General features: G+C 38.3%; 1 protein-coding gene across 1 annotated transcript in view; it reads left to right on the forward strand.

Moving 5' to 3' along the window:
• The window catches only part of fam13a (family with sequence similarity 13 member A), a 42,524-nt gene that overhangs the window by 3,262 nt on the left and 21,131 nt on the right, over window positions 1-18,131 (forward strand). Inside the window, exons 2-9 of the mRNA XM_026302907.1 lie at window positions 403-598; window positions 2,740-2,949; window positions 5,362-5,539; window positions 7,281-7,428; window positions 8,003-8,086; window positions 8,858-8,941; window positions 11,687-11,913; window positions 17,189-17,227. Coding sequence (XP_026158692.1) covers window positions 403-598; window positions 2,740-2,949; window positions 5,362-5,539; window positions 7,281-7,428; window positions 8,003-8,086; window positions 8,858-8,941; window positions 11,687-11,913; window positions 17,189-17,227 — 1,166 coding nt within the window. The remainder of the gene's footprint in view (window positions 1-402; window positions 599-2,739; window positions 2,950-5,361; window positions 5,540-7,280; window positions 7,429-8,002; window positions 8,087-8,857; window positions 8,942-11,686; window positions 11,914-17,188; window positions 17,228-18,131) is intronic.

An 18,131-nucleotide genomic window follows, 5' to 3' on the forward strand; every position in this document is an offset into this window, starting at 1 on the left:
ATGTGTCTACATATGTATATCTATTTGTGCAGGTGTGTGTCTCACTCTGGCACTGTCTTTAATCAGAAGTGTTGCGTGGTAACCTGATATTTGTTGTAGCAACATATCCATAGCCAGCCCTCCCCTTTTGTCTTCCTCACGGCGCTCAGCACACGCAAGTGCATAAGAGTGTGGCTGCAGGAGGTGTATATGTATGGGCTCCACAGAGACACCCACACCAACATCTCACACACACGCAAACACACATACACACACACACCTTTTAGTCTATGGAGCTGAGTGAGCCTTTCTTCTCCAGGACAGTTGTCTCAACGGTGTCTAACCGGATGCCAGCTCCAGTGCTGCCCTCTGGGCCCGTAGTGTCAGCGACTGACTGCTGCTTTCTGCCCTTCTCCCCTGCAGCACAACAAGACAGCAGTGCAGGTTAAAGAGGACATGAAGAAGATGGTCCAGATACCCATACTGAGACCCAGGACAGTGGCAGCCAAGCACACCAAGCTGTTTGGTGCATCCCTGTTTGAATTGCAACACAAAGGCCTGGTGCAGGATGGTGTGCCTCTGGTTGTGCAGAAGATGGTAGAGTATCTCCGTAAGCATGGTGAGTAACACAGATCAGATCAGAATTGAAATTTCCTACATCTCCTGTAAAACCGAATTATAAGTCTTCCTTATGTTTGTTGAGTGGACATATTAAACACCACATTTTGACCTCCGTTTTGTCATATTTTTCAAAGTAATAGCCAAATATTATTGTGTATAGAAGACTTTTCCCCTCACTCTGCACTTAGCCACACTACATAACGACACAACACACGACACAAAAAGAAAATATATAATGCAATACTAGTACAATGTCATAAATCAGTGTTCAAAATGTGTTTTCCTCTTAGATGATAAACTTTCAAAATTGATGTACAGTGGATTTCACTGTGATGGACTGCACTACAAGAAAATTCCATCTATTCCGTCTGAATAGATTTTCATACTGTACAGAAAAAACAAAGCTAGAGAATAGATATTAAAATGATTACCAAAAATGTTAGCTGTCCATAATTTGTTTTTAACACACGAAGACCTGAGAAGACACTGTACTGGGTCTTGTAATGAACTTCTGTTTTAATGTTTCTGTAGTAATCCTGTTTGACCACTAGATGTTAGTACAAGAAAGTAGGACTTGTTCCTCACTCTGAAGTTAGAGGCCCGTCTCAGTATGACATAGTCTAGTGTTATTTCTGGGTTAGGGTTTCCAGTCCTCAGTGGTGCATAAAGACTATGGGAATCTGTAAAACTCAAAGGAGGACTAAGCCTTGGGCTAGCTAGCAATTATTTTCATTATCAGTATTGAAAATCAGCCCATTTTTTTTAATGATTAAAATGTAAACAATGAAATATAATGGTTAATCCTTCCAGCCCAAGTTAACACATGGAAATGGATTAATTTTTTTTCTCACAGGGGGGAAGAACTCTTGTTTGCTTCTTGTTTCTTTTTAAAAATTCAAAAGCACCATCTACAACCTATTCAGAAACTATGTCCTTGTTGGTTTTAATAATCTACAGAAGACATTAAGCTGTTTTCACAGGTTATTTATTACAAACCAAATGACTAGCTACTCTCACCCGCTTGTTTTAAAAATGGCGGACATCTTAAATCTTGATAGAGGCACATATCTGTGGGAAAAAGTTGACAAATGGATGAAAATAAACAAGCCGATGGTAAAATATTAAACCGACAAGTAAAATACCTCCATCTAGTGGCTGCCATGGAAACCTACAACAACAGTGTTAGTTTCCTGTCCACAGCTTTTCACATTAAAATTAAAACATCTTAACTAAGTAGCATCTGAATCACAACTTTCAAGTTTATCACCACAGCGTTGGAGGTAGGGTTGCATAACAGCGTTTAGTAATTTCCATCTTCCCATATGATCCATAGTTTCGATTTGTGTAACGTTACGTTGCCTCAGTTTTGTTTTAATCGACAATCGGTCTACGTTTGCATGAAAGCGCCGATGCAGGTAAAAATAAGACGTGTCAGGACATTATTCTAACGTTAGTTAGCTCCTTAAACAAAAAGAGTTGATGTGACACCTCAAGATCATTAAAAAGAGATTATTACATTTTTATATTTCAAGACTTTTTTTTTATTACAGTAGATTGATTCACCCTTTGTTTTTCTTTAAAATAGTTAATATTTTTATTGTCATGCTTTCATTTGTAAGCGCAATATGAATAAAGATTGGTTTGATTTTGATTGGATTTTATTATTTTTGATGATTGTTTCAGGTTCACATAAAACAACTACAGTGAAGAAGAGACAAATTCATTATTTTTCCAATGTTACACCAAGGGCCTACTTTGTCCAAAGAAAGAGTCAAGTCAATTACAAAATCCATCCATATTTGTTGTGTGTTATTTGTAAGTGGTGGTGGTGTTGATGCCTATGCATGGACCAAATCAAGACTTGCCATCAGTACCACATGAAACATCAAGGAGTCAGAAAAAAAGGGATCATCCACACACAAATCATCTTTTTTTATTGTTTTGAGAGTGTTTAAGCTGCTCTTTTAAGCTCATTGATTATTTTGCAATCAATGCCCATAATGATAAAGCCACTTTTAAGAGCCCAACCTACTTACATTCTAAGTAAACTGTCTTATTGAATAATTGATCTGTAGTTTGGCTCCTAATCCTGAAATAGTTACCTGTAACTAAAATAATGTTTCTCTGACTTTCCTCCAGCCCTGCATCAGGAGGGCCTGTTCAGAGTAAATGGGAACGTCCGGGCTGTGGAAACCCTGAAACAGCGACTGGAGAGTGATGAGGATGTGGACTTTCTCTCTGAATCTGATACATATACAGTGGCCAGTTTGCTCAAACAGTATCTGAGGGACCTACCAGAGGGTCTGGTAGACTCAACAGTTCAACGGGCACTGATTCAGCACTACCAGGGTAAGAGAAAAATTCTGTCAACACACAGTTTATCCCTATTCTACCTGATGTGCTATTTTAACGTGTCCTTATTTCTCCACTAGTATTCTAATACTCAAAAAAGGCCTGGTTTTATATTTTTACAACTGTCATGTGATCTTCATCCTGAGCAACTTCCCAAATCCCCTATGTGTTATTTATACCTTGTAGAGTAGCGGCTTTTTAGGCCATGACACTGACTGGATGCTAATCAAAGCTATCTTTAGGTGCTGAAATATAGTTTTAGCACTGTAGTCATGTGTACCAAGCAGCGCATATGAAACTAAGTGTGTGTGTGCGCACGCTTGTGCATGTGTGATTGAGTCTATGTGATTCAAAGATTCTGGCAATGACCGTAGAGGTCATAAAAGGCAAGGTGGGTCATTTGGCAGGTGAAGTGTCTGTGCTCACTTCATGTGTTTGATGTGGGTGGATGGGGTGTACATTTTGGCTAAAGTATTCCTTTTGTATCATAGACCAAATAAATATCAGCCTATTTATCAGGGCCTGCAGTCAAACGCTGCATTTACCAGTCACTCTTTGCTGCAGGACCTGGCCCTGACTGCTGTATAAAATGATTTTGGTGTACTCTGGAAAATTGGTTTGGCTTCTTTGCTATTATTTTGCCAATTTAAAAACAGATGAGTTGTATGATAAATGGATGGGATAGGATAGGATAGTGACCTGAATCAAAAAAGGTTTGTTGTCCCACATCAAATCATAGCTGTTGAAACCTTTGAGGGGTTTTTAAATTTTTGGTAACCCTAGCTATTAAAGTGCTATACAGCAGTTAGTTGGCTGACAGATATTAATATAATGATTTTGAAAATTAATTAACATTCCTTCATTAATTAACACCTGTGGTGGTACGGACACAGTTACGGACATCTCATTGAGCCCTGGAAAGTTTTATTGGTGTAATTCCTTTTGACATTTTCTATTTCTGTCCACATAGTTTAGTTATGGCAGATTCAAATACTTTAACTAGACATACAAAAACATGAAGTGGTGAGTTTTTGGTTTTTTGCTTCATTAAGCTGAAAATAATCAAAGGTTGATTGCTTATTTTAATTAATAATTTTTTTTGTCATTAGTGTAAAGACATGCATGTTTCCTGGACATATATACAAATACACTACAGTAACAGACTGGTTGCCAGATCTGAATCCATATGACAAGTCAAAGGGTACCTTATAACTTGTTTTTGCAGTAAATGAAAGGTTCTCCACACATTGTGCAGCTCTGTCAGGTTAGGATTATTGATAATATATATGAACGTTAATTTCTCTACAGTTGTGGATGTATTTTTTTCTTTCACTTAATAAAGTACAAAGTCAGTGGTTACACAGTGGTTTTGATATTGATGTTGTAATGTTTTCCCATGGGTTTTTTTTTTTTTTTGATTATTTGAAAATCAATAAATTGAAAAAAAATGCTGATGCTTTCTATTTTCGGTGTAATCTCTTAGGCAAACAAAAAGTATTTAGACAGAAGTGTTCAGTTTCTCACCTTAAAGTCGATGAATTCTGCCGGTCTCTCTAAACAGTGTCCATATGCAGCAGGCATGTGCTCTCTTTAGTTATTTGGTCCTCTCATTTTCTCTCTTTCTGGTTTCATGTTATGTGGTCTCTACATATGTCTCTATGTATGTGCATGAAGTGCGTTTCTTTTCTAATGCGCTAACCTATAAAAATCTGTTTGAACTCCCAACCACCCCCAACCAAAAAAAAAAAAAAAAAAGCCACATATGTGACCATACACTTTACACAATCTTGCACACACATGCCCATAAAGTCTGAAGTTTACTGAACAATAAGCAGCTCTGAGCCATTCTTCCCACCTCCCCCCTGAACATACTCAGATGTGCACACGCTCACGTAGACGCACACATTTCACAGTGTCTGCATCAGTCAGTCTTGCAGGATCAGTGGCTCTATCCGTTTATCTAGCTCTGACCTAATTATGTATCCTAAGTAATAGCATCAACATATTTTTGGGCTATTTGCTGTAATGTTCATGTATTACCAGTCACCGTAACTCAGGATTAGGTATTACAGAGAGCAGGTGAATGGAACGATCACTGCCTGCTGGGGAAAACCTCTAGAATTTAGGATTTGAAGTTTAGCTTATTTATTAAAATATATGGTATAATATATTTTACATATTGTGAATGGCTCCAAACAAAATGCACTTGGTAATGTCAGTAATCACTGCTCATTTGAGTCTGAATGGACATGAGCAGAATGCCAATGTTGATAAAAGGCTGCTTCAAGCATTGCAACATGTATCAATGTTTTTACTAAAGTTTGTTTGCCAAAAGAGTTTTTCTAATGGGAAACATTAGTGACTACAATCCTAACCTTTGACCTTTGATAACTTGTTGTGTGTGTGTAGAGTGCGGTGATGATGGCTCTTGGTCAGCTTGGAGAGACCTCCTCCAGCAGCTTCCAGATGTCCACCACAGCCTCCTCCGCTACCTCTGCCACTTCCTTACCATTGTCGAGAGCAACCACGGGGACAATCGTATGACTGCCCTCAACCTCGCCACTGTGTTTGGACCCAGTGTCTTCCAGTAAGTTTAACCGTGTTTGAGGGTACCTGTGGTATAGGCATTGAAATAAATACTGATGGCGTAATCCCACTATCACTGAAGCTTTCTGTCTTTAAGCACTTTTGATTACTGAAGCTTTTAATACCTTTGAACCTGCATTAATTATTGCATTGGCTGTAGTCGTTTTGAAATTACAAAGGTCTGCTGGTAAAGTGTAGAACTCCCAGTCCAAAATGTCAGCTACTGAGTTATGGTTCAAGTAATCTGAAGCATTACTGACACTGGTTTTAATTATTCATATTTAAGGCCATAGGAGGCAACTTGACTAAGCTAAATAAATAGATATAAGTACATCAATTTTAGTCCTTTATACAGGTCTATTTCTGTGTGTTCATATCCTTGATGAACATAACTGACATTCCTGAAAGTTTTGGCAAGTTTGGTGTCTTTCCCTTTGACCTTTGTACTATGTACGTTGCAGTTTTTATGGTTGGCTTAGTCTGGAAAAAAATAGGCAGGCAGACAGTCATGATAACTGATGCTGAGGGATTCAGGAGTCTTTTCTATTTCTGTTTAGTGAGTCAGATATTAAGCATTGGTTTCATATGCCAGGGCAGAAGGATAGACAGAATGATTCCACTCTTGTAACACACAGCACATATTGAGTAAGATAATGAACCTCGGTCAAAATGTTGTTTCATAGGAAAATAGTTTTTTGTAGTTTTACTGACCTGTATTTCAAAATGGAAACAGACTTAATATTTAATGCAGCCAATATTAGAGGAAAATCATTTTAAACAAATCAATAAGAAATGTATCACAACGTGTAAACCTAAGAGACACTTCTCTCTTTTTAAATATTTGGCCAGCAGGTGGTGCTGTAGCTCATTTAGACGAGACAAAATCACAACAATGTGCAACTCTGCTTGTGATACGTAATATTACTCTTGAAATCCAAAAATAGGAACCTTTATTTTTTTTTCAGACACCTGTGTTCAACTGTTCTGTCACTGTTTGAGAAAGAGTTGACTTAATACTGGGTTCTGACATTGTTAAGGATAACATAATAAAGTAATAAGACTTATTTCCATTGTGGTCCCATTTAAAGTTTGGTGAACAGTTTTGAAGTAATGTCTTATGGCATATCGAGAACACTTCAATGGTAATATATTTTAAATATTACTCTGAGGTTCATAAATAAATGCTTCAGTCTGTGGCTTTAATATGCCTCCTGGCAGCTGCCGAGCTACATCCTTCTGTTCTCGCTAGTCTATTTATGATTTTCTGGGTAGTAGGTTACAGGCTACATTTCCTGACATGGATCTCCACTGTTCTCCAGTCTGGTGACTGCTGGGCATCTTCAGTAATAAGCTTTGGGTGCTCAGTCCCAAGAAAGCTGCATCGGCGATAGATCAAGTCTCAGTGTGGACTGAACAGAGAATAATAAGGAACTCTACTGTGTGTGTGTGTGTGTGTGTGTTAAGGTTATATAACTTGGCTTACAGTCAGGTTTACAGCCAAGTGTACATATCACACAGCTGTTCAGTAACAACTCAGTGCCATCAGAGATTATACTTTGAGGGACAGCTGAACGACTATCTGATGACTGCTGTTTATTTGTTTAACACAGCCGAACAAATGTGTTCTTTTAGTGTAAAATGAAAAATAGAAAGTCTGCTATCTACTGCTGTGCTGACAAAATCTCATTTGTTTACTTTTAACTTATTTGATTTGATTTGTTCCCCCTCCTGCTCTTTTCCAGTGTGGCTCCTGGCTTTGAAGCAATGAAGGACCAAAATATCTGTAACAATATCATGGTCAAGCTCATCCAGAACTATAGCAGCATCTTTGAGAGCGACAGAGAGAGAGACCGCTGCACGGACGAAAAATCAAGCCTTATCATTCCCAAGGTCTTGTATGCTCATTGGAACGACAGCTGCTAATGTGTATATGAAGTAGAGATGTGCTGCTGATCATTACAATGCAGTACAGCTGGTACAGCAGCTATCTGTGAGTAACACATTGTGCCCATGCACCTTAAACAGTGTGGTGTCCTCCTGTCTGGCCTGTGACTTCACCTTCTGCCCTTCCACTTGGAGGAGTGATGGTTTAGAAACATAGGCTTATGCAACACCGAGCTAAAACTGATTTAAGTATTGATCTTACATCACAGCCTTGCAGGAAGGAGCCCCCCACCCCACCCCCTCTCCCCACAGGTGGCTGTTTTTAGTCTATGCTTGTTGATTTATTCTTGTTTTGATGGCTGGTGTCTGTATTGATTAGCTGGTTTGTCTGGTCTGTTCGTTTTTTTCTGACGGCATCTTGTAGCCGGTGCTCTGTAGCTACAAGAAATAAACCAAGCACAGCAAGTTACCCATCTTATTGTGATTGGCCTTTGTTAAGCATCGTTTGTTTTTCCTTTTGTTACTCTATGTGAACTATAGATTACAAAATATGTCTTCCTTGTCCTTTTTCTGCTCTTAGGAGGCACATGTGACAGACAGAGACACAGAGAAGTCACCCAGCAACCTCAACGTGAAGACGCCCACACCACATCCCAGGACGAAAGTGCGTGCTCTGCTTTGTAGTAGCACGCCACCATGTACATGACTTTGTTTGTGTGTTAACGCTCTTGAGTGTGCCTGTTATGGAAGCATGCATCTGTCTACGGTGTTGTTGTTGTTGTATGACATTCCTAGATCAAACTACCATGAACTCTTTTAAATTCCCTTACATAGTCTTTTTGAGTAGATGCCATGTGATCTGTGTGACGTAAGCACGAGCATGTTTTGGAAAAGCTGTTTTCTAACACAAAGGATCATTTCTGTGAACGTCTGGATGGGCCTCTGTGAGCTTCTGAGATGTTATCAGCTGAACTGTGTATACTGCCTGGGTTATACGGTGTATATATATGGTGTATATTGAGGTCATTCATTGTGCATGCATAGAAGATGACCCTTTAATAATACGTAACTGACTCTACTGATAACATCATTTTTCTCATGCTAGAGATGTTTACAATATTTAGATTTGAAGCTTCTTACACTTTTGACAGACTGAGATTTGAATTGGATCACATGTGCTTCCCCATTGTGTTTTAAACTTAATTGGTGGTAAGATTTTGAAATAATAAATCATTGCATTTGATTTTAAGAGTAGCTACTGTAGCAAGGCAAAGTTAGTAAAAGCATTGAAACGAGGTGCAGAAAATGTATTTCTTTAATTTCTTTAAGTATTGATTATTATTTATTTTTAAAGCAGCATCTAACAAATTTAGTAGTCTCATCATGTTGTAGTATTTACTCTATTTTTCTTATTTTTTCTTTTGTGTTTTCCAAGGTTGGACAAAAAAACTTAACAGAAAATGCAGGACCTCTGGACAAATCCCCAAACACCCCAAATCCAAGACAAAGGAAGAAAAAGGTACAGAAGGGTTTGCTATTGTCAATGTGACTAATTGTTGGGCCTAATGATTTATTACAGTCTGTTTCTCACTCTCCCCAACAAACACTTCCTGCTTCCTTATCTGCTGTAGTGCCTTGGTGCTGATTAGCCCGAGGTCATCTCTCAGACAGCCTCTGATGCCTGTGGCCTCGATGCTTAGTCTCATGATATGATTTGATAAAAGCAGTCTGCTGCAGGAAACAACAAGACGCTTATTTGCAGTGAGAGACAAACATGGGCAAAGGCGTGCTCTTCCATTTGTGTAGTAGTATCACAGATGAGTCCTGTTACAGAAATGGCATTTGACCACGGATGTGAGTGGGATTAAAGCTTGTTTGTGTCCATTTTAGAAACAGATCCTGGATGTATTTATTTCAATCAAAGAGAGAGCTACATTTGATAAATTCCATTTAGCAGAGTTTAAACTTTGCTCCTTTTAACACACATCAGGGCGAAGTTAGCTGTGTATTCACCGATATTTGTATACATGATAAAATGGCTTCAGTTTTTTAACACAGACTAAGATAATCTTGCTATGGTTGTTCGGAATGTGGTTTTCAACAAAGATCTGACACCATCAACTTGTTACACATGTCAAGAATCACTGTAGAGATAAAACAAATGCTGACTAGCAACAAGAAAGGACGAGGGATGTTTGCTTCACTCAGTAGTCAGTGGAAAAGCAGAATATTCTATTTTAATATAATTTTCTATGCTTTTTTTTAAGAGTTAGTGTTACATGAGCAACACATTAGGTATTCCATATAGCTAGTATGCTGATAAAACCTAATCATCCCTTTTTTCCCCTGATTCCCTTGTGACTATATTATACACAGTAATTATGACAGTTTTGCATCATCACTGATGCTATAAAAGCGCACAGTGGCAATTTAAAATCGTAAGTATAAAATGCATTGCATTGTGGGACCGTTAGTAGAACGCATGCATGCCATAGACACTAGGTATAGATCCATTGTGCCATTGTTAAAGGCACAACATGGTGGATCAATTTACACATGCCGAATTCATATGATGCAAATGTAACTGTATAGTACATAATATATTGTACTTCCTTTAAAAAAGGTTGTGCTGTAAATAACTCAACCTTCTTAATGATTTATCAAAGTGATTTATTATCACCATAAATATCAACTTCTATAGCTCCAATATACATGCCCATACTGAGAGATTTTTTGTTGCATGTATTCAAGTTATTAGTTAATGCATAATTTAAAAAACTGCATCATATTCTCATCCAGGTCTGCAGGTCTCTTTTCCATCTGGCCTAATGAGCTCCTACTTGCTGCTGCTGTTTGAGATATTTTATGCATAAGCAGAAACTGAGAAGCAGGAATGGAGACAGCATGATGGGTCAGTAGTTGACACTATTCAAACTGACCTGAAGTTTGGTATTTAGCACTTCCCGGAGTTTTCATGACTATGTCTAAGATCAGTCACGTGTGAGTATCCAGTCACACTATGTCATGTATGTGATTTTTTTTTTAGTGTGTCCAGCATGAATTATTACAGCCTGTATAGTCTAGGATTCAAACTCTCCACTGACTATAGTAATGATTGATTAAGTGAAGAATTTCAGTTCTTCCTTTGCAAAGAGCATCACAGGGGAATATCAGGGTTTTCTATTGGACCTTTTTTAATATTAAAGGTTTTATTGATTTCATATATATATATATATATATATATATATATATATATATATATATATATATATATATATATATATAAGATATAAATAAAATACATAATCAGAAAATATTTCCAGCATTGACCAAACAGTTTGAGAGGAGAGACTTGTCCGGTAATCTCCATGTTGTCTCCTAAAAGTACAATACAGTTTTCCTCTTATGTGGTTTTCTGTGAATGACAAATTTAGCCAAATCAATTACAAAGCCCCAAAGGGTAAAATCCATACCAGGTCTAGCTAAAGAAGCTTGTGGAACTCATTATGTTTCCAAAGATTCACCCATTAAGTGCATCAATGACTAAACGTCTAAATGGAGGCAGCATCCATACATGTTAGAACCCAACCCATTACGTTATACCCCAAATGGGAATGTTCCATCGTTAATTGGTAAAGAGGAAAAAAGTAAGGCTTTTAATTGAGCTGACAGATGTTTATCTAGGGCCAAGCTTCTTTTAGCATTGGGCGTTTTCAACCATTATCAATACTGAAGCTGGCGTCAGGCCCATTCAATGCTCTTTGTTTTTTACATCCAGCTGGCTCTTTGCACACAGTGTACATCGCCAAACTGCTTTCCATATGTCCTAAGAGGAAGCTTCATGACGCCTATTTCAGCGCTTCTTTCAGATTTCCCTGCTTGAGTAAAAATGCAGAAGAATACTTTTCACAATGTAGCTGTAATTAGGTTAAGGTTCTTCTCTTACACTACAGTTGGTGGTTCACGCTGTTTATACCCACTTAGGGTCAGCACGGTAAGACCCCCTTTTTTTATATTCTGTTTAACCTATTTTCTCCCCTCAGCTGTTTCTTTTATTGCTCTATGCCTCACCTTTAGAAGATTTTCAAATGCATGTTTTATAGTAACCCGAGCAAAGGTTTAAAGCTCCACTGTATGTTTCTCTGTGTCTGTGTGTGTTTGTGTATGAACTTGCTGTGCTGTGCATGTACCCTTTCTGCTCTCTCATATTTCCTTTTACAAGACTCACGTGTGGTTGGTATCTCTGTCTCTATGTGTCAAACAGGTGAGGACAGGGAAAAAAGACAGCATCCCCCCGGATGTCCCTCAGCCAAGCTGTTCCGCTGGGTTGCCCCATGCAAGACCTCTCCCCATACCAGTAATATTGCCCCTGACCTCAGAGCTGAAGCACCCAAGCCCAGAAGCAATGGAGACTCCCATACCATTGGCTTGCCAAGTCACCGACTCCAACCCCCATTCCAGCCCCTCTGGCAGCACAGAGGCCGTCAGCAGGTCAGTGTGTCTGGTCAAAGATCATGCACCCATTTTGTTTTTAAAAAATAGTGATGCAGCTGTGTTAATGGCAGATTTTCATTAGTCTGCAGAGATGTGACATTTTTAGGAAGTTTGTTGTGAGTTATTGTTGTATGTACTGTTGCACACATGATGTTATATTAGCAGATTCTTTGTATGTATTTTATGTTTTAGATTATTATTTGTTAACCATGATTTTATACAAATTATTTTAGTTCGTCACCCAACGCAAGCATGTCGTAAAAACAGAATTCACTTACGCTATGCAATAAACGGTTTTTATTAGGATCACAGTAAGTGTGATCCTTTATGGCCGCTCTAAAATAAAACCCAAGGCTGATGACAAAACAAAATTTCACTACTGCATACCTTACCTGAATTTTTTTTAATTCTTTTTTTTTTTTAATTCTTATTTTGCGATGCCATCTTGTTTTCACTGTTTCCAGTTCCAGTGTGGAGTATTGGGGCGTTATAGGTTATGATCACTGTTTGCCTACAGTAAGTGATGTGCTATCAGCCGAGGGTAAGGGTGAAGAATCCCAACTGTCTGCTGCGTTGTAAAAGCCTAAGCCCTGTGGAAATGTGCCATTGGCATGCAAACAAGCCTATTATAAGAAGCTGAAACTGGAACCACTTGGTGTTGAGTTTCCTCAGTCCTGGAGAAACGAGGTTACGGTTAGGTCTGTTGTTTGGCTTTTTGCAGCTTTAACCTGGGGCTTAGATTAGTATTAACCTTGACTTTCATCACACCTGCACTATTTGGGTGAAAATCTTACTGCTGTACTGTTTAAAACATCCTTTCATTTCAAATTCTGTCTATCTGGTACCAGAAATTTAAAATACTGATATATAGGTCAAACTTCCTCTCTGAAAAACGCTCAGTAGAACAATATCCACATTTAATTATAATGCCTATAAAAGGCATGGCCAACTCCAGGACCAGATACTCAGCAGTAGATCGGGCAGGGATAGTTGGAAAACAAGCAGGACTGTAGACCTCGAGGACTGGAGTCGGATACCTCTGGTCTTTAATGTGGATCAAAGCAATAAATGCCACATGTGATGTTGAAATACCAAAATGACAAATGATGATTCTGTTTTGGCTTCAACTATGACTTGTAGAACACCAGTGACCTTTACTAAGACATTAATCAGAGTTCGAAACAGTGTCAGCACCAGATCCATTAACACATTACATAAAAGTTTGGTAGGACACACACACACACACACACACACACACACACACACACACACATACACACACACACGCTTTCAGATATACATGTACCTCCTACTGAATTATAAATCACATTTATATGTATATGTATGTATGTATAGATAGATAGACAGAGAGAGAGAGATACCAGGTAAATGTTTATGCATTTTTTTATCACATGTTATGTGAAATATAATTCAAAGCTTTTCTTTGATGGTTATGCCTTAGAAAATGGCATTTGCGTGGTATAACATTTATTAAATCAACACATCCAGTTAAGTCCTTTTTAATTGAGCATGATGTTCCTGATTGCATGAAGGACAAATATAATACGTTAACGATAGCAAGAGCTTTCCTCACCAGCACTAAATCTTCTGATGTAATTCCCCCACACCCTAAAATTCTTCTTGTCTGGTCGTATTGGGTGACTGATGTACACAGAGTGACAAGGGATCCCAGTAACGTGCACCAGCAGTCTGAACTCACTGGTATTTAGATCCAGCAAAAATACTCAAATGAGTTTAGCATCTTTAATGCAAAAAAAGTTTCTGATTCTCAGTATCAGTATCTGACAGCTCAGATGGTGACAGCTGTTTTTCAAACTATTTTCAAATGTTCAAAGACATTCATGTGGAGATAGTGGGAAAAACAGATAAAGGTTTTCTGAGTTTCTATAAAAATTGTTTTTGTTTTAAGTAGCTGTGATTTAACACAAGAATTTCCATCAGTTTAAATTTGTGTTCTCATACTGTATTTGTAGCCGCCTTCGTGCCCACTTGTCAGCTTGCACTCACTTTCCATAGGTATGTGTCACAAATCTGTGTCAGCAGCACATACAGCAGCTCAACAAACTGGACCACAACTGAATTAAATAGGTCCAAAGTCAGGGCAACAAAATCTAGAATCAAGATACTGTGGTTTCTTAATTTTTTATCTTTCATTCATGATCTTTATTTTTCTAGAGTGAAATATAAAGTAGGTTTAAATCCTGCTGATGGTAAAAAGGCTATTTTTTATTTATTTAGATTTAAGACATGCATCCTGCCTTCCAGGAACTATAACTATCCTGACTCAGCCCATTCACTCCATTGATATTTATTCATTCTCTTAGATAGACTCTTGTAGCCACATTTTGACCTCTGTGCTATATCAGAGGATGAATCTTACATCTTTACATGACACTCTGTCTCCTTTTTCTCAAATAAATGAATAAATTAATTATGTATGTCACAGTTTGAAATCTGACAACAGCCTTTTTTACCACATAGGCCGCATGAGGCAACATTGCAGCATCATGTGAACTTATTATGCTTTTAGCATTACGTAGTTATACAAAGAGGCTGCATAGTGGCTTTTGCATGGAGTTGCCATGGTTCACTGAGTCTTGTGACGCAACTGTTGGGTTTCTTAGAAGCCCACTGGAAATAGGTGGGAGAAAGGAACATTGCAGTGTGGTGTAAGTGCAGGCTCCCTGGGGATATAACGATATTGTTGGCCGTCTGTCAGGGAGCCTCATCCATGTGCCCTAAAGCCTCACAGCACATACCATTTACAGAAAAAGACTGCTGGCTGGATCAAACTGCATTTGCTGTATTTGTTATATCACTGTGGTGCTTTTGTTTTGTTTTTTTTCCCCAAATCATAGCAGTGACCATTAAAAAGTCATTCCAGTCATAGCGTATCTACCAGATATCTATCAGGTTTTCTGGAACATGTTAGGAAATTTTTATGTTAAAGTTCAGTGACAGACCAAACAAAAAGGTAAAAAAGGATTGATAAGACAGCAGCTGTTTACAAGTCAACAGTTTTTTTTTTTTCAAAATGATTTAGGTTTTTCAACTAGTACTTAAGAGAGCATAGATTAAGTGATTGCTTGATTTTAAGTATAGTAAGAATTTGGATCATTGACTAACTTTTCATGAATATATAACAAACATTCAGTGGTTCCAGCTTCCAAATATGAAGATTTGTTGCTTTTGACTGAGTACATTTGGATTTTGAATTGTTTCTCAGAGGATCAGTGAAGACAGTATTTAGGACTCTGGCACAGATAAGGAACTGAAACAGACTTTTTGTTTTTGTTTTTCATTTTGGATCAGCCTTTGGTTTGCTTTACTTAGCCAGTCTACTTCACATCAGTCTGTCACTGATAGTAACTAAAGATGGATTTTGAAAAAGGCAGGGCAGAATGGAAGGAAAGGGACCCAGCCAAAAATTGTTGGAGGATTATTCAAGTGACCAGCATTGCTAAGACAGACTACTTTTGTCCAGACACTTTTGAAAATGTTGAAAAAGTGCAACCTGTCCAAATTGACCAACTTGCCTTTGGTTGTTTTCCATTTGCCCTGGAGGGATCAGACCTTTTCCGAGTACCCCTACAAAGCTTCTTGTTATCCCCTCAGTAAGGTAGTGGGTAAGCAGGATTTCCGCTTTTGCAACTCATGGCGGTAGTGACGGCACACATTATTTTAATAGGCTTGCCAGACTGTGTAACACCAGTTAAGAACATGGGTGTGAGGAGAAAAAAAAAAAACAAAAACATTTACCGCTGCGACTTTAACGGATTTTGGAAGCGTTTTGTGGTGAACTACACCTGCTTCTCAAACAAGGCTGGACGAACACATGCAGATTTCCTATTCAGTGTGTCATTTCAGAAAACTTTAAAAGTTCAACGAACTCTGGCCCATTCTGGTTCCTGCCTGACTTGAAACCTAAATCCTTTGTTTTGAATTTGCTGAGGTGCCGCGTGAACGATCAAAGTGGTTTCCCATCCCCTGAGTGCTCATGCCCCTTACAGTAAGCCACGCAAAGGCACGCCACGTACCAAAACATGCAGAGTACAAAACATTCACTGAATAGTCCACTAAATAACAACTTCCATCAGTGCTGTTACTCAAAATGTTTACAACCCACAATCAGTCAGGTTTGTGATTGTTTCTGTTTGAGGCCATGTATTTTCTATTCCTCTTTCTAATAGAAAACAAAACCAGCAGGCCAGAATATTTAGACTCTCTACCACATATGAGCTGCAAATAGTACAGGATAGGTAGCTTTAATTACAGTAGGGATTAAAATAAATTCAAATTGATTTATTATTTAGAAAACTGCATAAAGACCACACATCTAACCAACCCATCAACTGACAAGTAGGGCTGCAACTGACTTCACTTCTATTAATCAACTGAGATAATACCAGGTTGTTTTGATTTTATTTGTATTTTATTTATTTGGAATGGACTTTTTGTGCATATGCATATACCTGGTTTGTCAACACCTGTTTTCACCTGAACTGTGGCTAAATCCTTTCTGTTGCATATTTGTAAATTCAGAGTTCTGCCAGAGATTATGTTGTCCCAACAAGTGTTCTCATCTCGCAGGTAAAAATCAAAATAAAGTCCAAATACGGGGAAAACATGACAAAAGGTCACACTGTTTTAACTGTGAAAGTGATCCTGTCAGTGCGTTCATGTAAAATTTAAGCTCTTGAAGCCTGTTTCTGTTTTGATTTGCAGAGATAGAAAATTTAAAAGTTTAGCTTTCACAGTAAAATCAGCCTTATGTTTTTTTTTATATTGCACTTGTAGCAGTTCGTGTTTTGATTGCAGTGTTTTTCTTCCCGCTTTGACTTTAGGAGAAGATAAAACAGTATTCAGCTCTGCTGAGGCAAACAACACTAGCTGATTATGAAATTTTCAGCCCGTATGAAAATGTTAAGCAACACTCAGCATTCAGCGCTAACACAGAGTTCCTCCTGTTGTTGCATAATTTCATCATGTGTCACTGGCAGCAGCCAGCCTATATACTAGAGCAGCCCCCATTTCACTGTTGGTTCATAATAATTACCGGAGACGAGTTCCACAAAGGAGCTGATCTGTAGCACTGCCTGGCCATTATTCAGCAGACAAAAGGCCTTATGGTCCTATTTTCAGCCCCATTCACATGTGATGGGGCAGGGGCACTTTATGTCTTTATGCCATAGCACCTCAGAGCCATATCCAACCAGCTAATTCATTATATCTGTTTGTTTTCATATTCCAGTTCTCAAGAAGAGAGGCCAGTGTCTCCTTTCTACATGAGGTAGGCTTCCTGTGTTTGTTGTAGAAAAATGGCAGCATTGGTAAGAGTATGTTGTTCTGCAGGGGAAGTGACTACAGTCTCCGCTGCCTCCGTGCATTTTCATTGGAAACAATGGAACCACCAGCTAGAAGGAAAGTGCACATGCAGTAGGTTGTTCAGTACTGTTTGGTTCCTGAAGCAGCCACAACTTGTTTGAGACACAACACCTATTTTACATAGACATGCCTGGGAGAAAACACTGTTCCACAACGATTTGATGGTTACAATTACTTAACGTTCATCAAAAGTACAATCAGCAAATCAATCAATAAACTGATTTTTAATTACAGGAACAGACTGGGATGTCCAACTGGTATTTTCATGAAAAAGCCAGCCCACAGATCATAATATTATAGACAATACATCATAAAATGCATTTCATTCTCAAATAAATGTTCTTTAGATAATGCATGGCTGTGTAGGTTGCATTAGTAACTGAATGTTTTGCCATTAGAACCAAAGTGCAACATATGATCCTGAGTGAAAACAAACATATTACTGATAAAGGGAACGTCGATACACATGTACACTATAAAGCCTCATATTTTTGCACATGCTTGACAATGTGTGGTCGAATCATCAGTGACTGCTGTCATCCTTTCACATTTAGTCCTCACTGTAGGTTGTTCAAACCACAGCAGCTTGTCCAGTCAGTCACTGTTAATGGCTGGTTCTTCAGTTAGTTGTTTGCAGTTTGCTGATAAGCAATTTGTCAGAGACAGAAAAATATTGCTGATAACATCTCTATTGTTGCCTCTTGTTCACTTGTGTTGCTCACGTTCGTTACTATTTCAATGTCTACTTGTACTTTGTCACATTCTCACACACACACACACACACACACACACACACACACACACACACA

This window comes from Mastacembelus armatus, chromosome 1 (genome assembly GCF_900324485.2).
Source record: "Mastacembelus armatus chromosome 1, fMasArm1.2, whole genome shotgun sequence".
Lineage (NCBI taxonomy): Eukaryota > Metazoa > Chordata > Actinopteri > Synbranchiformes > Mastacembelidae > Mastacembelus > Mastacembelus armatus.